Raw genomic sequence first — 23,854 nt, 5'->3', positions numbered from 1 at the left:
TTTCCACCTTCTCCACTGCTGTCCCGTCGATGTGGATAGGGGGGTGCTCCCTCTGCTGTTTCCTGAAGTCCACAATCATCTCCTTTGTTTTGTTGACATTGAGTGAGAGGTTGTTTTCCTGATGCCACTCTGAGTTTGTTCGTATAGGTGCATACTAAATACCCCATATGAAATACAAGAAACATAGTATGGTTGGTGCTTCAGATGAATAGTCGTATTTGTAACAAATAAAAAACAAAGTACTATATTGCATTCAAAGTGTTTGTATTTCTCTCTCTTTGACAACAGTGGGTGGCAGAGACAGATAGGAAATCACTCGGACAAGAGATTCCAAAATGTCGCCACACTTTGGTGGAGCCTGAGGCTAATCTCTAAATGAAAACAACAAGACACCGTAAACTCTCTATCCCCTGCCAAGAAACAATTATCTGCTATCATCCCCTCTATAAATCACACAAAAAAGTGTGTGTGAATTGTGTGTGTACATGCATGCATTTGTGTGTGCGTACGTGTGCATGTTCTGCACATGTATACATTGTTTGTGTGTGTGCACTGTGTGTAGTTGCACATATATGCACTATGCATGGGTTCTAGTCAAATAAACGTGTCACTTGGTGGGAAAGTTACTGAATTTGAATTGTAAAGGGAGCTCAATTCCACCCTGCTCTGCCTCAGGAGTTGATACTTTGGCGTCCAGATTCCCGATATAGAGACCTCATCTCAAAAACCCCACCAGTTCTACATCAGGTCCTTGTCTGTCTTTCAGAGGACTGACAAAGGGACACTTGGAATCTCCCCTAAACAGCTGGCTGACCAGACCAGTAAGTACAGTGGCCTGTGGACTGACAGCTTAAAACCACTATTCAAAATAGACTGTGCTTCATTCCTCTACTGTTGCCGATGGACCGGACAGCTCAGAGGTGATTTCTGGTACAGCCTGTGTGTGTGTGTGTGTGTGTGTGTGTGTGTGTGTGCGTGCATGTCTGTGTATGAGTGAGTGTGTGTCTGATTGTCAGTACCAAGTGTGTGTGTGTGCTTGTCTGCATGTGTGTGTGTATCTGCGTGTGCAAATATGTGCGTGTCTGACTTAATTTGTTTGTGTGTGTGTTTGTGTGTGACTGTAGGTCCCCGGTGGCTCACTGCCCTTTAGCCCCTTCACTTTGCATTAATCTGCAGTCACTTGATAAAAGAGGAGCGTCGGCCAGCAGCGATGTACGAAGGAATTCAAGTAGCCAGTACACTCAGGCCACCCCAAGTCCCCTGATAGAGAAGAGACCCAGTGCAGTGCAAGGGTGACACACAGACACACAAATGCTACGCACTACACACACATGTACTTGGTATACACACACAAAATTGGTACCCACCACACACATTACCCACGACACACAGCACCAGAGACATGTGGATGATGTCATTCCCTGCCGCCCTCCCACTAGCCTGACTGCTGCCAACACACAAACAGACAAGGCCCAGCCAGGAAGCAAGATTATACCAATGGAGGTCTCCCCTCTCAAGGCTGTGAACAATAAATGTCGGCAAGTTAGTCATCCTCATTGCATCCCAAAATGAAATAATTAGGTTCTTCAAGTCTGTGAGGTGCCGTTAAATTTTTAAAGTCATTTGAAAGTAAATGGGTCAAAGAAAGACTTTGTGTTTACTCGGCCCACCCAATAACTGCAACATTAACTTTATTATGACTATCTTTATGTGACTATTGTTATAGTTTGACAGAATGTAGTATGCCTCCATAAAAAAAGTATCTTAAGAGTATGAGAATGCAATATTACGAAAGGATGCAAAAACACAATGTAGGATGGGGACATTGTAGTAATATAGTTCTGTTTATTTTCAGACATGGATAATAGATCATTGACATTCTTCTTTGACTTTTTTTTTACAGCAGCTGATAAAACCGATAAAATCTTTTAGTTCCTCATGTGTGCGGATGTAAAAAAAAAAAAAAAACTAGAGTTGACTGAAAAAGTACAGAAGATACTGTAAGTGTTAGAAAAGACACAGTGGCATCCAGGAAATCTTCATCTTCATTCCTTCGACCGTTTAGAAAACTCTTTAGTTTGAAAAGTGGATTGTTGAATACATCACCTATGTCTTCATTCTAGCGTCATCACAGAGTCAATCAAATATTTTAAAAGCTGATTACTTAAAAAAAAAAAAATTAACCTTTATTTAACCAGGCAAGTCAGTTAAGAACACATTCTTATTTTCAATGACGGCCTGGGAACAGTGGGTTAAATGCCTGTTCAGGGGCAGAACGACAGATTTGTACCTTGTCAGCTCGGGGGTTTGAACTCGCAACCTTCCGGTTACTAGTCCAACGCTCTAACCACTAGGCTACGCTGCCGCCCCACTTTATCCATATTACATAGTTACCCCATCCTTAAAATTATATTTATCCTAAATCACAAATGTACCTAATTTTATTGATAAATAGGAAGTCATCGATGGAACCTGGGAGTTTACTTTCTCACATATTAGCATTAGCATTGTTGCGTGCAAAATAATAAGACTTATACGAGCCATGGTAGCATGATCGAAGCATTCCCAAATCAACTCAGTCACTTCATTCCAATTCCCTACCATTCCCATTGCTTTGTGTTGTTAGGTTCTAATTCTCAGAGTAAAAACACACATTATGAAAGCCCAGAGGGTCAATACAGCTGCATTCAGATAAAACATGTTTCCACCACCACAAGTATATAAACTCCAATTTAGGCACTCCTCCTTCTCTCAAATCCTTACATATTCTATGGTTCAACAGGAAGACTAAGTAATAGGGTAATAAACCATAATTTCTCCCTTAAGGGGATCTGACCTTACCTCAACCCCTCATTTGCCTAATCCACAGTTCATCTGTATCCCCAGTAGCACTCCTGTGACTTCTTCCCGTCCATCCAATACATTCCAAAGCCATCTGGCTCCTACAGATAACCATTAACTTCTGATGTAAAAACCAGTCTCTTTCACTCCTTAGATACTATAACAATGTTCCAAGTTTAACGCAGAATCTAACAGTATCCAACACCGTTAACACTAATGCTATCAACATCTTTGCTACTCATGGTGCGAAAATTCTTGTTCATTGCTACTCTCCCTTCCTTGATGGCTACAAGGCCCTAACCTCCCTTCGGAAATCTGACCATACCTCTTCCTCAACGTCAACAAAAGCTGATCGTGGACAGGAGCTGATCGTGAACTACAGGAGACAGCATAGCACACCCCCATCCAAATTGACAGAGACCTGAAATGAACCCTTCACACCAACTTTGTGGTGAAGGCGCAACAACGCCTCTTCAATCCCTAAGTCCCTTACAAACATCTACAGATGCACTCGAGAGCATCCTGTCAGGCAGTATAACCGCCTGGTACGGCAATTGTACCGTCGATAACAGCAGGGCACTCTAGGGGTGGTACGGTCAGCCCAACGCACCATCGGGGTTACCCTGCCTGCCCTCCAGGATATCTACAGCACCCGGTGTCACAGGAAGGCCAAGATCATCATCAAGGACCTCAGCCACCCGAGCCACGGACTGTTCACCCCGCTACCATCTAGAAGACAGAGACAGTACATCAAAGCTGGGACCGAGAGACTGAGTGTTAAATAGCCACCACTAGATGGCCTCCACCCAGTACTGTGCTATCTGCCCACTACCCTACTCTGCCCCTCAGTCACTATCAGTAGCTGGCCACCACCGGGTACTCTAGCCTGCATCTTAGGGACTACTACATAGTCAATGACCACTGGTCACTTTAATAATATTGACATACTATTTATACATCCATTGCTGTACTACATAAAACATTTTTAAAATAAATTTGCGATTATTGTGTGCTTGTTGAAATTTACTGCACCGATCGATAGGAACATAAGCATATCGCTGCACCCACTATATAGCACTTGTTAAACTGTGTACGCAAAAAATAACATTTCATTTTAAGAAATCAAAATCTTCGGTCGCTGACTCTCCAGGTCCATAGACCACTCACTAAAGGTAAATATGCAATTTCAGTGAACTATCCCTTTAAAATGTAAAACAAATAGGCACAATGAGCTAAAAACATTCTTACATCACCAGCATTGCTTCTCAGCCCATGCTAAACTATTCTGTCCAGATATCTCATACAGAAAATATATTTGCTTTAAAAAAAAGCAGTCTAGTGACTCCAAAAATATTTTCCCAAATAACTTATTGGCTTTTAAAATGCAAACCAAGGAAACCTAGGTGTTCACTGTTTCCTGTAGCATTCAAAGAGCAACAAGGAATTTACACAAGAAAACATCTCACGTTACTTGACCACTTTCTAAGTACAAACTGCTTGCGAACTTTCAACTCAAGCCATAACACATAACCGACCATAGGACCTCTCACCACACGTGCTGGGCCCATTGGTCGGTTACGTGCTATGGCTTAAGATCAAAGTGCCGCAATCTCAATCACAATTCAACACTGCATTGCCATAGGAGGGCGACTCTCGTCTAACTCTCACTCCATTCGCTAAGACGCCAGCAATTTGGCGGCGTATAGAAGTAGTCCGCCCAGGCCGGCAGCGGTCGCTATGGCGATGGCCCTGGCCAGCAGGAACTCCATAGAGTCCTCGAGCGTGGTGTGTAGCCGCAGCACCTGGCGCTGGGTGTCCTCGCGGCTGCCCGAGTTTTCCACCACGTGACTGGCCAATCCCCGCTTCTCATTTAGGGGCATCTGGGCAGCCACACGCTGCTCCGCCTGCTCCTGGGTCAGCCCGTCCCGGTTCATGAGGCGCGACAGCTGGGTGGCCGGGTCACTGGATCAGGAAAAGAGAACATGCTTAACCCTTTACACTGGCTGATTTGGACAATGATAAGCGCCTAAATTGGAATGCAGTGGCTGTACAGTAACATGATATACATAATATCAGAGGGTTCTGACTGACATTGCATGAGAATAAGTCGCACCCATCTCTCCAGCTAATTGGGCAACTTTTGCAATTGTTTTGTTGTCTGGGTGAGGGAAATGCTGTAAATTACAAAAATGAGACTTGAGGAATATAATACTGATTTGATGTCATACAATGCACTCATGACTCTGTTCTATGGCCACCAAAATTACAATGTGCTTCTGTGAATTGCCTTGTGAAAGCTTAACACTAATATAGTATTTCATAATTTAGCTGGTAATGTTAGCGAAAAGAACAAGCTTTATATGTATGCCCACCTGACCCAGATTATGATTTATAATGGACCGTTGTTGGAAACAACACCTCCACTTCGCTGATCTTCAACACAGGGGCCCCACAAGAGTGCGTGCTCAGACCCCCCCTGTACTCCCTATTCACCAATGACTGCGTGGCCACGCAAGCCTCCAATTCAATCATCGAGGTTGCAGATGTCACAACAGTAGTAGACCTGATTATCAACAATGACGAGACAGCCTACAGGGAGGTGGTGAGGGCCCTGGCGGAGTGGTGAAAGGGAAAATAACTCCCTCTCAACGTCAACAAAACGACGGAGCTGATCATGGACTACAGGAGACAGTAGAGGGAGAACGCCTCTATCCACATAGACGGGACCGCAGTGGAGAAGGAGGAGAGGTTCAAGTTTCTTGGCATACATATCACTGACAATCTGAAAATATCCACCCACAGACAGTGTGTTGATGAAGGCGCAACAGTACCTCTTCAACTTTAGGAGGCTGAATAAATTTGGCTAAAACCCACAAACTTTTACAGATGCACAATTGAGAGCATCCTGTCGGGTTGTATCACCACATTATTATTTCTAGTGACAGTTTCCCCAACTAACAATTCTAGCGACAGAGATAACGTTTTTGTAATGTTACCCACCATAGTGCCCTCAAAGCTCATCACTAAGCTAAGGACCCTGGGACTAAACACCTCCCTCTGCAACAGGATCCTGGACTTCCTGAAAGGCCGCCCATAGGTGGTAAGGGTAGGTAACAACACATCTGACACGCTGAACCTCAACAAGGGGGCTTCCTCAGGGGTGTTTGTGCTTAGTCGCCTCCTGTACACCCTGTTCATCCACGACTGTGTGGCCAAGCACGACTCCAACACCATCAATAAGTTTGCAGACGACACAACGGTGGTAGGCCTGATCACTGACAACGATGAGACAGCCTATAGGGAGGAGGTCAGAAACCTGGCAGTGTGGTACCAGGACAACAACCTCTCCCTCAACATTAAGACAAAGAGCTGATCGAGGACTACAGGAAAAGGAGGGCCGAGCACAAATTGACAGGTCTGTAGTGGAGCGGGGCCAAAGCTTCAAGTTCCTTGGTGTCCACATCACCAACAAACTATCATGGTCCAAACACACCAAGACAGTTTTGAACAGGGCATGAGAACGCCTATTCCCCTCAGGAGACTGAAAAGAGTGTCCCCAGATCCTCAAAAAGTTCTACAGCTGCACCATCGAGAGCATGGTTGCATCACCACCTGGTATGGAAACTGCTCGGCATCCGACCGCAAGGCGCTACAAAGAGTAGTGTGTATGGCCCAGTAACTCATACATTGACTTGGTACTGGTACCCCCTGTATATAGCCTCATTATTGTTATTTTACTTTAGTTTATTTAGAAAATACTTTCTTCACTCTGCACTGTTTGTTAAGGGCTTGTAGTAAGTAAGCATTTCAAGGTCTACACCTGTTGTATTAGGCAGATGTGACAAATAACATTTTATTTGACCCATAATGTTCCCCAGATGTTTGAGTGTCCAGTTTTCAGTTAGTTAGGGGAACATTCTATGTACGTTAGCCAAAACCTCCTGAAACCTATTTAGCAGGTTCTGGCATTAGAGTCACCATGACCTCGGAATATTCCATATTAAATGTTCTAGACACGTTCAATTGGAACGCTGCAAGAACTGTATCCATGGAATATTCTTTGAAGGAATATTCCCATAACCCTCTGAGAACTGAACACAGAAATGTTCTTGCAGCGTTCTCACGAAACGTGTCTAGAACATTAATATTGAATATTCTGAGGTCATAAAGACCACGTTCTGGGTAAGTTCTGTTTGACATTAAGGAAATGGTCTCTTGGAAACAGTACTTGCCCTTGTTGAACTTCTCTCTGGTCTAGGTTTAGGAAAGCTAAAAAGGCACCGCATGGTCGTGCATTCAATTTTCCTGAATTCTGAGCGCAGCGCACTACCCCAAAGCGCCGTGCTGCAATAGTTGTCATAATACTCAGTATCACAAAACTCAATGTATCATGGGAAGGAAAGTCAACATGAAGCAGAACACAATTCTTGAGGAAAACAGTCCTAAGGTAGGAAGCAAACAGATATTGTCACATTTATTTTCCAAGCTAGAGCACATATTTTATGTTGAAACCTTTAAGCAGGTTCAAACCTTTAGAAATGAAAGGTCGGAGAGCCGTAGTTGGTCTTACCAGTACACCACCACAGTGTGGTTAAGGAAGCGGGTGAGACGCCTCGTCTCGAAGAGCAGGGGCACGTCTAGCACCACGTAGCGATAACCTGGAGGGGAAAGAGCAGCAGCACTACAATAGAGCCCTCACACCAGAGCCATGGAACTGCTGTACTGTACTGTGGCTCCTACCAATCCACCCTCTATGGAAAGTTACAATGTTAGGTATTCCATGGTTTATTCTCCATATGTCCCATTAAGAATTCCTTACACTTTTTCATGATTGTTATGACATTTGCAATTTAGTGGTTTTACACTATATGATACATTTGCTGTAGACGGGAAGACCACCCCAGGAAAAAATAAATAATTATAATGTACTGCTGTAATTGTCTTTTTTACACTTAGTTAGCTAACCTCGGAGGAAGAAAAAGAAGATCTGTTTGAGCATGGCCTTGTGGATCTCTGGGTGGGTGATGGAGTTAAGCAGGCGCCGCTTGTCCTCGCTGGCGAAGATGAGCTGACCCAGCTTCTGCCGGTCAATCTCTCCATTTTCCAGCAGGATCTCGGGGCCAAAGTGCTTCACGATCCGGCAGTAGGCCGGACTGTGGGGTTCCACCACTGGCAAAGACACAGAACACGGTTAGCTTAACCTGATTAAAGACATGTTCATTAAGGCACGCAACAGAATGTGTTCTCAAACATTTGCATCTGTATACAAATATGAGCATTTCTTAAATTGACAAGTCCATGTAGTACCTCTCGTTTTCAGTCACATTTGACCCCCTATTTGGTGTCTAATGAATATGACAACCCTTGCCACGGCTTTCTCACAGCCATCCAATATAAATACGCCCGTGTTGTCTAGGGTTGAATAGTTAACCGGTATTTTACAAAAATGTTCCATCCCAAGATTTAACAAATTTTCTACGGGTAACCCAGTATTTAACCGCCAAAACAGGTAGTCTCAATTTAAAGCATATAAATATGTCTGGATTTGATTAGAGCTTCTAACGGCTTGAAAATTCAAGCCTAATGATACCGGAGCCTGATGAACCCTACATTAAGAATATTTTATGAGCCCATGCCTAAAAATGCCCAAATGATTTTGCCATTAACCAATGATTTACATGATAGATAAGACTACCGCACATTATGCACGACAGAAGAACACGACAGAAGCCCATAGATGTAGTTATGCTAAATAGTAAATGAATGCAACAAGCTCCAGTAAGCTAATCTTTTTGAGTGTGGACTGTATTATGCTGCATTACATGGACTGGAATTACACACCGCGTTCAAACCATGCGATGCTGGTGCTGGACATGCAGCCTACAAAGGCTAGCGAATTTGATTTAAATTGTGAAGTATAATAGAGCTTATTTTAAGCATATACAGTTGAAGTCGGAAGTTTACATACACCTTAGCCAAATACATTTACACTCAGCTTTTCACAGTTCCTGACATTTCATCCTAGTAAAAATTCCCTGTCTTAGGTCAGTTAGGATCACCACTTTATTTTAAGAATGTGAAATGTCAGCATAATGATAGAGAGAATGATTTATTTCAGCTTTTATTTCTTTCATCACATTCCCAGTGGGTCAGAAGTTTACATGCACTCAATTTGTATTTGGTAGCATTGCCTTTAAATTGTTTAACTTGGGTCAAACGTTTCGGGTAGCCTTCCACAAGCTTCCCACAATAAGTTGGGTGAATTTTGTCCCATTCCTCGTGACAGAGCTGGTGCATTTGGAAGACCCATTTGCGACCAAGCTTAAACTTCCTGACTGATGTCTTGAGATGTTGCTTCAATACATCCACATCATTTTCCGTCCTCATGATTCTATCTATTTTGTGAAGTGCACCAGTACCTCCTGCAGCAAAGCACCCCCACAACATGATGCTGCCACCCCCGTACTTCACGGTTGGGATGGTGAACTTCGGCTTGCAAGCCTCCCCCTTTTTCCTCCAAAAATAACGATGGGCATTATGGCCAAACAGTTCTATTTTTGTTTTATCAGACCAGAGGACATTTCTCCAAAAAGTACAATCTTTGTCCCCATGTGCAGTTGCAAACCGTAGTTTGGATTTTTTTATGGCGGTTTTGGAGCAGTGGCTTCTTCCTTGCTGAGTGGCCTTTCAGGTTGTCGATATAAGACTCGTTTGACTGTGGATATAGATACTTTTGTACCCGTTTCCTCCAGCATCTTCACAAGGTCCGTTGCTGTTGTTCTGGGATTGATTTGCACTTTTCGCACCAAAGTATGTTCATCTCTAGGAGACAGAACACGTCTCCTTCCTGAGCGGTATGACGGATGCGTGATCCCATGGTGTTTATACTTGCGTACTATTGTATGATGGAATTTTCTGGAATTTTCAAAGCCGTTTAAAGGCACAGTCAACTTAGTGTATGTAAACTTCTGACCCACTGGAATTGAGATACAGTGAATTGTAAGTGAAATAATCTGTCTGTAAACAATTTTTGGAAAAATTACTTGTGTCATCCACAAAGTAGATGTCCTATCCGACTTGCCAAAACTATAGTTTGTAAACAACAGATTTGTGGAGTGAATAACACGTTAATGACTGTAAACCTCCGACTTCAAATGTATAGGCTACCTTTCATAATAATCCTACCCATTTCTCTCTCTATTGTTGCTTCATTTCTTCCTCGCTTTCAACAGCTAAATTAAATATGTTGTACTTATCTTCATAATTGTAATGACATAATGAATAATATAGGACTAGAATAAGATGCAGACAGCTTTCAATTATTTTCACAAAGATTGAATGGTTATGGTCTGAATAAATAGGCCTAACTTCTGTAACCTATCGCCATTGCTTGTGTTCTCTCTTTCAAAACTCCCCGTGAGTTCTATTGGCTGCTGTAATTAACAAATCAGCAAACAAGAGCTTGCATCCCACTTCGAATAGTCTATTATTAAACGGAAATTAAACAAAAATGTCCAGCAAGAGATTTTAGTCTAGCTTTTCCTGGGACTCCAAGAGCTAACCCACTTGGGACAGATGTCAATTCAACGTCTGTTCCACATTGGTTCAACCAGTGTGCGCCCAGTGGGAAGAAGCGTTTAAAGGGAGAGAGGCCAGCGTAGCGCAGGTGCATATTGCGCAAGAGACAGAGGCTATAAGTTAGAAGTTTATGCATCACCCATCATTCATTAGATAAATAACGCAAATACTGCATTCAATTTATTACCTGAAAGAGGTAGGGTAGGATTTTATATATACTGAACAACAATATAAACGCAAGTGTAAAGTATTGGTCCAATGTTTAATGAGCTGAAATAAGATCCCACAAATGTTCAATATGCACAAAATGCTTCTCTCTCAAATTTGGTGCACAAATTTGTTTACATTCCAGTTAGTGAGCATTTCTCCGATGCCAAGATAATCCATCCACCTGACAGGTGTGGTATATCAAGAAGCTGATTAAACAGCATGATTACACAGGTGCATCTTGTGCTGTGGACAATGAAAGGCCACTCTAAAATGAATTTACCAATTTGTAAGTCGCTCTGGATAAGAGCGTCTGCTAAATGACTTAAATGTAATGTAAATGTAAATGTTTTTAGAGAATTTGGCAGACCACGTGTATGGCTTCGTGTGGTGAGCGGTTTGCTTATGTCAACGTTATGAACTTATGAACAGAGTGCCCTATGGTGGAGGTGGGGTTATGCTATGGCAGGCATAAACTACAGACAAACACAATTGCATTTTATCGATGGAAATCTGTGACCAACAGATGCATATCTATATTCCCAGTCACGTGAAATCCATAGATTAGGGCCTAATTAATTTTTGGAATTGACTGATTTCCTCTTAACTCAGTAAAATCTTTGAAATCGTTGCATATTCCATTTAGATTTTGGTTCAGTGTGTATACAGTGCATTTATTCCACATTTTGTTATGTTACAGACTTATTCTAAAATTGATTAAATAGTTTTTTGGGGGGGCGTAAATCAGAAAACCCGTCAGTATCTGGTGTGACCACCATTTGCCTCATGCAGCGCGACATCTCCTTTGCATAGAGTTGATCAGGCTGTTGATTGTGGCTTCTTCAATGGCTGTGCAAAGTTGCTGGATATTGGCGGGAACTGGAACACGCTGTGTACACGTCAATCCAGAGCATCCCAAACATGCTCAATGCATGATATGTCTGGTGTGTATGCAGGCCATGAAAGAACTGGGACATTTTCAGCCTCCAGAAATTTTGTACATATCCTATCCTTGTGACATGTGGTCGTGCATTATCAGGCTGAAAAATGTGGTGATGGCAACAGATGAATGCACAACAATGGGCCTCAAGATCTCGTCACAGTATCTCTGTGCATTCAAATTGCCATTGTTAAGATGCAATTGTGTTCATTGGCCGTAGCTTATGCCTGCCTATAGCATAACCCCACCGCCACCACGGGTCAGTCTGTTCACAATGTTGACGTCAGCAAACCACTCGCACACACAACGTCATCTGTTCAGTACAGTTGAAACCGGGATTCAGCCGTGAAGAGCACACTTCTCTAGTGTGCTAGTGGCCATGAAGTCGGTTACGACGCCAAACTACAGTCAGGTCCAGACCCTGGTGAGGTCAATGAGCAGGTAGGTTAGCTTCCATGAGATTGTTTCTGCAGAAATTGTTCCGTTGTACAAACCCAGTTTCATCAGCTGCCCAGGTGGCAGGTCTCAGACGATTCCGCTGGTGAAGAGCCCTGATGTGGAGGTCCTGGGCTGGTATGGTTACAGATGTTCTGATGTTGTGATGCCGGTTGGACATACTGCCAAATTCTTTAAAACAACGTTGGAGGCTGCTTATGGTAGAGAAATGAACATTAAATTCAATGGGATATCTGTGGCACTGTATTGTGTGACAAAACTGCACATTTAGAGTGGCCTTTTATTGTCCCTAGCGCAATCTGATACCTGTCAGATGGATAGATTATTTTGGCAAAGGAGAAATGCTAACTAACGGGAATGTAAACAAATTTGTGGACAACATTTTAGAGAAATAAGCTTTTGGTGCATATGGAAAATTCCGGGGATATTTTATTTCAGCTCGTGAAACATGGGATCAACACTTTATATGTTGCGTTTGTTTAGTGTAATATACCAGTTTCTCAGTTACTTATCCTTGGAAAAGGGAGTGGGTTTGGGACGTAAATCTCAGTAACCCGGTTCCCGCTATTCAACCCGAGTGTTGTCAAAACAGACAGAATACCTTTAAATATGTCAACAGGACAGTTCTTTCTAAAGGAGTCTGGATTGAATACGACTGGATTCATGATGGCATATCAGAAAAGGCTGGTGGGAGGAGCTACAGTGGGTACAGAAAGTCACCACCCCTTTAAAAAATATTCACATTTTGTTGCCTTACAGCCTGAAATGAAAACATAACATCCAGCTTTATTTACACACAGTAACCCACAATATTCAAGTAAAACATATTTTTTACACTCTGGAAACAAATTAAAAGTAAAACAGTAATAACTGACCCCCCCACCTTAGAATTGCAATTGCAAACTTGCTGAGGTATAACCAACCACCTTCCAGATCACAAATCAAGCTAATTGGCTTCCATCTGTGATCAATTGTAGTTACTTTGATTAGTTCAGAATAAAAGCAGTTGTTGATAGAAGACTCCACTGCTCAGTAGTGCAATTCAAAGCAAAGAATCCACTATGGGCGGAAAGGTACTTTCAAAAGAGCTACGGGATAAAGTTGTGGAAAGGCACAAGTCAGGGGATGGATATAAAATATTTCAAAGGCTTTGTCTATCCCTCGGAGCACAGTTAAGACCATTATTAAGAAGTGGAAGGCGTATGGCACCACCCAGACCCTGCATAGATCAGGCCATCCCTCCGAACTGGATGACCGGGCAAGGAGGAGACTGATCAGAGAGGCAAGAAGAAGAGAAAACACATCAAGTCTCGTTTGAGCTTTGCCTCAGATGAGACCAAAATTGAACTTTTTGGGCTGAATGTAAAAAGGTCTGGCAAAAAACCCAATACATCTTTCCACCGAAAGAACACCATGTCTACAGTAAAGTATGGCAGCATCCTGTTGTGGGGTTGTTTCTCTTCAGCAGAGACGGGAGCACTTGTCAGGAAAGAAGGGAAAATGGACAGTGCAAAATACTGACAGATTCTTGAGAACCTGCAGCCCTCTGCCAGGAAGTTAAATGGTTCACGTTTCAACATGACAATGACCCAAAGCACACCGCCAAAGCAACCGTACAGTGGTTGAAGGACAAGAAGGTGAATGTCCAAGGATGGCCTAATCAGAGCCCCGACCTAAATCCCATCAAGAACCTGTGGAATGACTTGAAGAGTGCAGTCCATGAGCGGTTACTGTGCAATTTGACTGAGCTTGAACAACTCTGCAAGGGAGAACGGGCAAATATTGCACAGTCTAGATGTACAAAGTTAGCAGAGACGTATTCAAAGAGACTCATGGCTGTAATTCAAGCAAACGGCAGTTCCACCAAGTATTAACTCAGGGTGGTGTTCACTTATCCTAATAGGGTATTTGACTGTTTGAAATCATTTTCAGATATCTTTGTATTAAAACAATTCACTAGGATATTGTGGGTTACTGTGTGTAAATGAAGTTAGATAATATGCGTTTTCATTTCAGGCTGTAAGGCAACAAAAGGTGAACATTTTGAAAGGGGGTGACGACTTTCCATACCCACTGTATAGAAAGAATGGCGCCAAATGTGGTTTCCATGTTTGATACTGTTCTATCGATTCCATTCGAGTCTTTACAATGAGACCACTCATATCTCCTCCCACCAAAACCTCCTTTGCATGACATAGTGATCAATACAAATAACTGGGGCACGCTCAAGTAAATTTTGCAAGGGCTTTAAACTGCACAATGGTTTTTAAAATGAATGCAAATACAAGCGTGTGGAATGTCAAAATGGACCCAACATTCATTGAGTGTGTGTGTGTGCAAGGGGGAAAAAAATCCCTTTCAGTCCCATAGCCCGTACCTTTTCTAGCCACCACATCGGCATCGATAATGGGGCAGCCAAGCTCTCGCAGCAGAGAGGACACAGTGCTCTTCCCTGAGGCGATTCCTCCCGTCAACCCCACCAAAAACATCCTACAGAAACACGAAGATAGGTCAGAGTAGGTATTTATATTTATTATGGATCCACATTAGCTGCTGCCAAGTCACCAGCTACTCTTCCTGGGGTCCAGCAAAGTTGAGGAAAGTTATACAATTTTAAAAACCTTACAATACATTCAAAACAGATTTCGCGACACATTAAGTGTGCCCTCAGGCCCACTCTACTACCACATGTCTACAACACAAAATCCATGTGTACGTGTCTGTTTGGTATGTATGTATGCATGTGTCTGAGCCTGTGTGCGTCTCTTCACAGTCCCTGCTGTTCTAGAAGGTGCCTTTGTAGCTGTTAAAAAAAAATCTGACTCTACTGCTTGGATCAGCATAGAGTTCCATGTAGTCATGGCTCTATGTAGTACTGTACACCTCCCATAGTCTGTTCTGAACTTGAGGACTGTGAAGAGACCTCTGGTGGCATGTCTTGTGGGGGATGCATGGGTGTCTGAGCTGTGTGGCAGTAGTTCAAACAAACAGCTCGGTGCGTTCACCATGTCAACAACTCTCACAAATACAAGTATTTAGGCCTAAGGTTTGCAGTGTGGTTAGGTTTAAAATCACACTTTCAGATCAATTGTAGAAATAGGCGGAGTTTATTACTTTGTGGCAACTTGTGATAACCCTGATTAAATCAGTAAACACCTTTTTTATGAACTTACTTTTGACCTCAATAGTCCTTTCTTTCAATTAAAAAGTGTGCAGGGGTAACGTTAGGGCAATCCGGTCCAAGAGACTGCACTGCAGCTATAACGTTAGCTCGCTAGCTGACGTCAGTTGTTGACAAGTCTTGTTCTTGTTTGATAACACGTTTTCAAAACCATACCTATTTGCTCCAATAAGTCTGCACAGTCACTGCCATCTCGGCCACAGACATTACGCATACCGTTGTCGACGATTTCAGCGCAATACAAGCCCAGCTTGACGAAAGTTGACAGTGTTCGGTTACGTTAGGTCAACGATTTTTATAACTAATCCACCGTAGACCACACCAGATCGCTGTCCCATCAGCAACACTAAAAAAAGTACGTCCGGGTCACAGAATTGAGAAAATATTCAAAATAAAAGTCCCCCACGTAATAGTAGAAAAGTGTCAATAGCCTGTATGTATTCATGGTATATGAAAAATAATTGTCTAAACATTAACAATGATTCATATTTCTTCATATTTAAGTAACATTTTAATTAAATGTGGGTTTTTAAACATGTTCCAAGGTCAAATAAATGCCCCCAAAGCAAATCACTGTATATGGAATACACATTGGTTTATAGAGCAAAAACTATTCTAGGTGCCGCAGTAAAAATATTGTAGGAAATACTCAGTAGGATGTATATGGTGTAATTTCATGAGGCTCTGAATAATATGTAGTATTGCTGGCCTTTTACTCCACCCATTCCATTGGCCACAATCCAAATCACTGTGTATAGAATACATATTGGCTTATAGAGCCAACACTATTCTAGCAGGCAATATGCAGCAGGGCCTATAGTAGGACCTCTGAATAATACAGTGATTCCTTATTTTCTCAGCACTATCTAGATCACAAATTACATTTTTAAATTCAACACAATGATCCCATTGTTGTCTCTACCTTCTTGACCTTTGTGCTGTTGACTGTGCCCAATAATGTTTGTACCATGTGTTGCTACCATGTTGTTGTTATGTTGTGTTGCTACAATGATGTGTTGTCATGTGTTGCCGTCTTGCTATGTTGTCGTCTTAGGTCTCTCTTCATGTAGTGTTGTGGTGATGTGTGTTTTGTCCTGTGGTGATGTGTATTTATTTATCTAAATCCCAGGCCCCGTCCCCACAGGAGGCCTTTTGCCTTTTGGTAGGCCGTCATTGTAAATAAGAATTTGTTCTTAACTGACTTGCCCAGTTAAATAAAGGTTCAATCAATTAAAAATTAAGGATTTCACGATGGAGTGGAGGCAAGGTAGTCCAGATCTCCAGGGCCCCCACTTCTAGAGGACACCCATTAGGACCCCTGCGAAGAGCCTCACTTGATGGCCCACATGCTCCTACTCCTGTTGCTTCTCCATCAGTTCAGCCATGTGGATGCAAGATGTTTTTTTGTGCAACAGTGGCGTGCAAATAAGTACTTTCAAGACATCTATAGGGTATGTTATTTACTGTTGCTATTGGCTGAGATTTCATCCACATTTCTTTTAAGTGCATGTGTTAGAAAGTATAATAATCACTGCAAAACCTAACCATTGCAAAAACGCTGACCCTCAAAGTGGACATGCTGTGCTTCACAAAGTCCTACAGAGTTCAAAAGGAACCTTAGAGAGAGAGACCCAACCCAGGGAATGGTCAGGGGGATAAGGGGCAGGCAGCAGGGTAAGGTCATGGAGTGGTCAGGGGGAGAAGGGGGCAGGCAGTAGGGTAAGATCAGGGAGTGGTCAGCGGAAGAAGGGGCAGGCAGCAGGGTAAGGTCAGGGAGTGGTCAGGGGGAGAAGGGGCAGGCAGCAGGGTATGATCAGGTAGTGGTCAGGGGGAGAAGGGGGCAGGCAGTAGGGTAAGATCAGGGAGTGGTCAGGGGGAGAAGGGGGCAGGCAGCAGGGTAAGATTAGGGAGTGGTCAGGGGGAGAAGGGGCAGGCAGCAGGGTAAGGTCAGGGGGAGAAGGGGCAGGCATCAGATCAGTGCATGCTCAGACACTGAAAGAGAGGACAGAGACCTATGGATAATCCTGCTATTTCATTTGCAATTCATTCTGTTCTGCAGCACAATGAAAGCATTGATAATGCATTTTGGAAAGAAGTTCTGCAATGGCCAACTGCTACAAAAAACACAGAAAAGATTAGTGTCAGGTAGCTTAAGTGGCTGTGGAAAGATGAGAATGGTGATACATGCACTCATTTTATGCAGCTAAAGGAAGGATTAAGCAGAGTAAGGTGCTGAGGCAATAACTATGTAAAGAGTCTGGGCCAAACACTGGTGTAATCAAGTGCTTGAATTAATTGAGTCACAGGAAGGAGTAGTAGGGTGGACCTAGTCCTATGGTAGATGACTGTACAGATAGTGATGCTATTGTCTGTGGTGATAGACTTAACTGTGTTGTTGACCGTACTGATAATTTGACCATTGATCAGAATAATTTGACAGATTATAAATGCTGCTGAACCAAATTTGACAAATACATTGTATGGGGTGGTCGTGATGTTGAGGAGCAACAGAAAGTTAAGACTTGCCCAAGAAAGGGGGAAAAAAATGTGTTTGGATCATCATGCTATTTCAATGGCAGTATAATCAAATATTTGATTTCCAATTTTGGAAGAAAGTTGCCAAATCTTTGCAATGGCCAAAAGGAACAACCATTGTGGAACAAGAATAGAACATTCAAAGTCTTCTTAATCAGATTAAGTTCATCAACCTTTTGAGCCTGTCACTCATATATAAGGAGATGGAAGATAAAAACCCAAGTCAGTGCAACATAGTCAAAGACAGTATAATTCCCCATGAGAATTGGCACAAAAACACCAAAAACAGAGTGGGAAGGAGAAATGAGGTGACACATAAATATGGGGAGAATAGGTCACACAACAAATAAACCCAAAACACTGTGTTACACGGTCGATGTCATTTTTATTTCAAGCGTGTTGTGCAGATGAGCAGATCTTGACGTGATTGCCTTAAAGCACTTCATGGCTACAGACATGAGTGCGAAGGGTCGGTAGTCATTCAGGCAGGTTACCTTGGTGTTCTTGGGCACAGGGACTATGTTGGTCTGCTTGAAACATGCAGGTATTAGACTCGATCAGGGACAGGTTGAAAATGTCAGTGAAGACACTTGCCAGTTGGTCTGCGAATGCTCTGAGTAGACATCCTGGTTATTCGTCTGGCCCTGCAGCCTTGTGAATGTTGACCTGTTTATGGTGCATTGGGATGCTATCGGAATCATTGACATTTGTAACAAGCGTTAGCTGTTTCACTCCTGTAATTACAGACTGCAATTACATGGTGTTATTAGTGTAACTATGAATAATGGATATTGAAAATGTACTACATAGTAAGGATTTTAATATTTCCTGGAAATATGCCTCCCCATGAGAACTTGTAGTAACACTTAATTTTAAGGGGTTCTTATTACACTAACAAGCATTGTAATAATTGTAATTATTCATAGTTACACTGTAATAACACCAAGTTCTCATGGGTAGGCTTATTTCCAGGAAATATTAAAATCCTTACTATGTAGTATATTTTCAATATCAAATTTCAGTCGCTCAGAAAAGGATATATAAAAAAACATTTAAAAATAAACAGATACTGTGGCCTTTCGTCATGTGAGCTTAAATGTGTTGTGGACACTGAATGCACTTGATGTCCTTGTTTTATGTTCAGGCGATATCACACATTCAGATGAAGATGGTATGAAGACCATTCCGAGCTCCAGAGAGGGATCGACTTGCATTGTCATCACATCACAATTTCCTGCGAACTTTATATGGGGCTGTATTAACAGCCAATGCCGACTTCAGATGTTTGGCCGCTCAGAACAGAAGTGGCATTGGACTAGATACATCAGTGTTGACAAACATCTGAACAATGCACAAAAACAACTTTTGGGATTCTGATGAAATCAAATCACTGCAATTACTGAAAGAAATAACTTGAAGATGACCAAAATACAGCTATCAAGGTGTTTATGTTTGACAAGTATATCCTGTTAAAAAGGTTATACTTGTTTTACTGGTGGTGGGATCAAGTCTAGAGTCAATAAAAATAAGGATTTTGCTCTGATAGTTGTAGCTTGCCTTGCCGCACCAAACTACTATGCCCCTGTAGTAGTAAGCGAGGATCACACACAAATTGTAATAGAGCAGTTTTTTTATGCAATGAGGGACAAAGAAAGGCTGGTGCATGACAGTAAAACGGTACCTGTACAAATGGTGGTAGGTCCATAAGTGTTGTTGAATACAGCTATGAAAATGTTCAAAAGCGACAGTATGTTGCTGTATTTGCGGCGCTGCTGAAAAATAGTCACAGGACAAGCCACGGCAAAAGATCTGGACTCCTCTATCATACGAGCCAGTGAAAATTACTTAAGTGAACCACGCAATGCAATGGATGAACTGCGCTGCAGTTTATCTGAGCAATTGGGCAAAGTTCTGAAAGAAACAAAAATCATCAAAGACAATAGTAGTAGTGTCCAATGCACAGATCAAAACCTTTTAAGGGATGTTGGACACACTTTTCAAAAACATTCTCCTTGTAATACCAATTTGATCTGACCTTTTGGAAGAAGATTTACAGATTTTTTCAGCCTTATACAAGTCAAACCCAAGACAGAATAAGTACAGCAATTTGTGAGGTAACGTCTTTTGTTTTTTTATTTCTTGATGAAACAAAACATAGATTTGACTATTGTAATGTCAAATTGTACACTCTGCATAAAGCTGGCCAGAGAGACGTGAGGAAATCAAACTTCGCAATCCCAAAAAACACAAAGTTGCCAACCTGAGGAAAGCTGTGAAAAAGGAAAATAAAGAACCAAAGTATCCCTGAAGGTCTTTTCAAATTCCTCCAGCTATACATTCTAAATCGTTCAGTCTTAATAAAAAGACAAGGATGAACAATGATCGGAATTTACAGTGTAGTGGACCACCACACCAGATACTAATTGTTCTTGTCGTACCCGTGTAGCAGAAAATGTTACAGTTAAGAGACCCCATTTTTCCATCCAGTACAATTGAAATCCCAGTTGTTGGCAACAAGAAACAGATGTACAGATTGAGTTCTGTAATATTTCACTCAGGCACAAAATCAACAAGGGGGCATTTCTGGTCAGAGCTAGATTTGAACACTTAAGATACGGGCAAATGACTTACACATTTCAGTTGGCACGACTAGGGAAGGGATTGGACAGAAGGGGTTTTATATTTCTATGAAGTAGTTAAATGAGCCTCAGACAAACAATTCTTGATTCAAAATGATATCATTTCTGTAATTCCACAGTATGAATACTTTCCAGTCACACAGATACGGTCCTTCTGAGCTCAAAAGCATGGCGCTTTACCCATTTCCGGGACCACCCATCGTAGAATGTATGCACACATGACTGTAAGTCGCTTTGGATAAAAGCGTCTGCTAAATGGCATATATTAGATAAAATGTTACCCATTTACATCTTTCTCAATACCGCATCAGAATTCTCTGGCTGCCATAATAGATTACTTAGAGCTAACCGATGGAAACCGTCTCCTCACTTCAAAAAGACTAATTTCCCAGTTTGAAGCATTGAATTCAGTGACATTTTCACAACCCACGGTTCAAGAACTGCATTACAGTGGTGTAAAGGACATAGTTGAACATTAGTGTTCAGGAAATTCCCCCCTCAAATGATATTCTCTAAATTCACAGTCTAAACATTTCCAGTCAGTGTGATACCCAAGCAGTGTATGGCCAGACTACAAAACTGACATTTCAGCAGCAAGAAATACCTTGTTGGTTCGAATCGACAGAGAAATGTGCACAATATATCTAAGAATTCAAAAGGCTCTCAACGATCAAAGCTTTCATGTAACCCAAGCCCCACAGACTGCTTGTAAAAATGGACATGGCTAGGATCAAATTACCTAGTAGCTTTCCTCTACCTTGCATATTTATCAAACATGCATAGTATTTGTCCAGTAGTCACATTTTCAGACGAATACCCATTTGTGAAATTGTATACATGTCACAACCATCTTTGGCACGTAAATTGCACTGAGACATGAGTCATCAGTGGGCTATAGATTTGAAACACTCAACAAATAGCTGCACAAAGACACGTTGTCTAGCTGCAATTGACATTTTAATAATGTAGCAGACGCTCTTAACCAGAGCAACTTATAGTGAGTGCATATTTTCCTTTGTACTGGTCCCCCAATGGGATTCAAACCCACAACCCTGGCATTGCAAATGCCATGCTCTACAAACTGAACCACAAGGGACCACATAAGTAGTGTAGAGGTTCTCCACTTTGGTCTGAAAGAAGTCATTCACTTATGCACTGTCAACTGCAAGGAATGTGATTCTTTAACATAAAAGGCATTCAAGTCACATGCGCCGAATACAACAGGTTACCTTACCATGAAATGCTTACTTACAAGCCCTTAACCTCACAATGCAGTTCAAGAAATAGAGTTAAGGAAATATTTACTACATTTAAAAAAAATGTAACATTCAAATGACAAGGCTTTATACAGGGGGAACAGATACCCATATACCGCCCACCACTACGACCTGTATGCTGTAGTTGGCTGGCCCTCGCAACATATTTGTCGCCAAACCCACTGGCTCCAGGTCATCTATAAGTCTATGCTAGATAAAGCTCCACCTTATCTCAGCTCACTGGGCACGATAACAACACCCACCCATAGCACACGCTCCAAAGGTATAAATCAAATCAAATTTTATTTGTCACATACACATGGTTAGCAGATGTTAATGCGAGTGTAGTGAAATGCTTGTGCTTCTAGTTCCGACAATGCAGTAATAACCAACAAGTAATCTAGCAAACAATTCCAAAACTACTACCTTATAGACAAGTGTAAGGGGATAAAGAATATGTACATAAAGATATATGAGTGAGTGATGGTACAGAGCGGCATAAGCAAGATACAGTAGATGGTATTGAGTGTAGTATATACATATGAGATGAGTATGTAAACAAAGTGGCATAGTTAAAGTGGCTAGTGATACATGTATTACGTGCAGGCCTCACTACGCTCTGGAGAGCCTTACGGTTGTGGGCGGAGCAGTTGCCGTACCAGGCGGTGATACAGCCCAACAGGATGCTCTCGATTGTGCATCTGTAGAAGTTTGTGAGTGCTTTTGGTGACAAGCCGAATTTCTTCAGCCACCTGAGGCTTGAAGAGGCGCTGCTGTGCCTTCTTCACGATGCCGTCTGTGTGGGTGGACCAATTCAGTTTGTCTGTGATGTGTACGCCGAGGAACTTAAAACTTACTACCCTCTCCACTACTGTTCCATCAATGTGGATAGGGGGGTGTTCCCTCTGCTGTTTCCTGAAGTCCACAATCATCTCAGTTTTGTTGACGTTGAATGTGAGGTTATTTTCCTGACACCACACTCCGAGGGCCCTCACCTCCTCCCTGTAGGCCATCTCGTCGTTGTTGGTAATCAAGCCTACCACTGTTGTGTCGTCCGCAAACTTGATGATTGAGTTGGAGGCGTGCGTGGCCACGAAGAGAATTCCCTTGGTAGACAATGCGGTCGACATTTGATTGTGAGGAATTCTAAATCAGGTGAACAGAAGGACTTGAGTACCTGTATGTTGTTATGATCACACGTCACGTTAACCATATCTCACTGGTCATCGACAAAGTCTTTCCTTCCAGTTTTCTGCTGCCAATTTCTGCTGCCAATGACTGGAACGAATTGCAATATTTTTTATATTTTTTTATAACTCTGAAGCTGGAGACTTATATTTCCCTCACTAACTTTAAACATCAGCTAGCAGGGCAGCTAACCGATCGCTACAGCTGTACATAGCTCATCTGTAAATAGACCATCCGATCTACCTACCTCATCCCCATATTGTTTTTAAAAACTTTTCTGCTCTTTTGTACACCAGTATTTATACTTGCACATCATCTGCTATCTATCACTCCAGTATTAATTTGCTAAATTGGAATTACTTCGCTACTACGGCCTATTTATTGCCTTACCTCCTCAAGGCATTTGTACACTGTATATGTCACGCCTTGGTCATTGTATTTTGTGTTTTTGTTATTATGTTTGGGTAGGCCAGGGTGTGACATGGGTTTATATGTTGTTTTCGTATTGGGGTTTGTATTATTTGGGATCGCGGCTGATTAGGGGTGTTGTATAGGCTTGGCTGCCTGAGGCGATTCTCAATCAGAGTCAGGTGATTTCTCATTGTCTCTGATTGGGAACCGTATTTAGGGAGCCTGAGTTTCGCTTTGTATTTCGTGGGTGATTGTTCCTGTCTTTGTGTAGTGTTCACCAGATAGGCTGTAATAGGTTTCACATTCCGTTTGTTGTTTTTGTATTTATCAGTTATTTCATGTACCGCGATTTATTCATTAAAGTCATGAGTAACCAACACGCTGCATTTCGGTCCGACTCTCTTCCTTCAACAGACGAACGCCGTTACAGTATATAGACTTTCTTTTTTTACTATTGTGTTATTGACTGTACGCTGTTTATTCCACGTATAACTCTGTTGTTGTGTCGCACTGTTTTGCTTTATCTTGGCCAGGTCGCAGTTGTAAATGAGAACTTGTTCTCAACTAGCCTACCTGGTTAAATAAAGGATAAATCAAAATAAATACAGAGACAATGTGCTGG

General features: G+C 42.1%; 1 protein-coding gene across 1 annotated transcript; it reads right to left on the bottom strand.

The window, feature by feature from the left end:
- Nucleotides 1-1,825: 1,825 nt before the first annotated feature.
- dcakd (dephospho-CoA kinase domain containing) lies at nucleotides 1,826-15,538 on the bottom strand. The gene is made up of 5 exons (XM_046369229.1): nucleotides 15,196-15,538; nucleotides 14,400-14,512; nucleotides 7,807-8,010; nucleotides 7,412-7,499; nucleotides 1,826-4,803 (listed from the first exon to the last, which is right to left on the bottom strand). The coding sequence occupies exons 2-5, from the start codon at nucleotides 14,509-14,511 to the stop codon at nucleotides 4,518-4,520; spliced, it is 690 nt and encodes a 229-aa protein (XP_046225185.1). The 5' UTR covers nucleotide 14,512; nucleotides 15,196-15,538; the 3' UTR covers nucleotides 1,826-4,517.
- Nucleotides 15,539-23,854: the final 8,316 nt, after the last annotated feature.

This window comes from Oncorhynchus gorbuscha, linkage group LG11 (assembly GCF_021184085.1).
Source record: "Oncorhynchus gorbuscha isolate QuinsamMale2020 ecotype Even-year linkage group LG11, OgorEven_v1.0, whole genome shotgun sequence".
Classification (NCBI taxonomy): Eukaryota; Metazoa; Chordata; class Actinopteri; order Salmoniformes; family Salmonidae; genus Oncorhynchus; species Oncorhynchus gorbuscha.
Note: the sequence above shows the minus strand (reverse complement) of the source record. Positions and strands in the feature narration are given on the sequence as shown.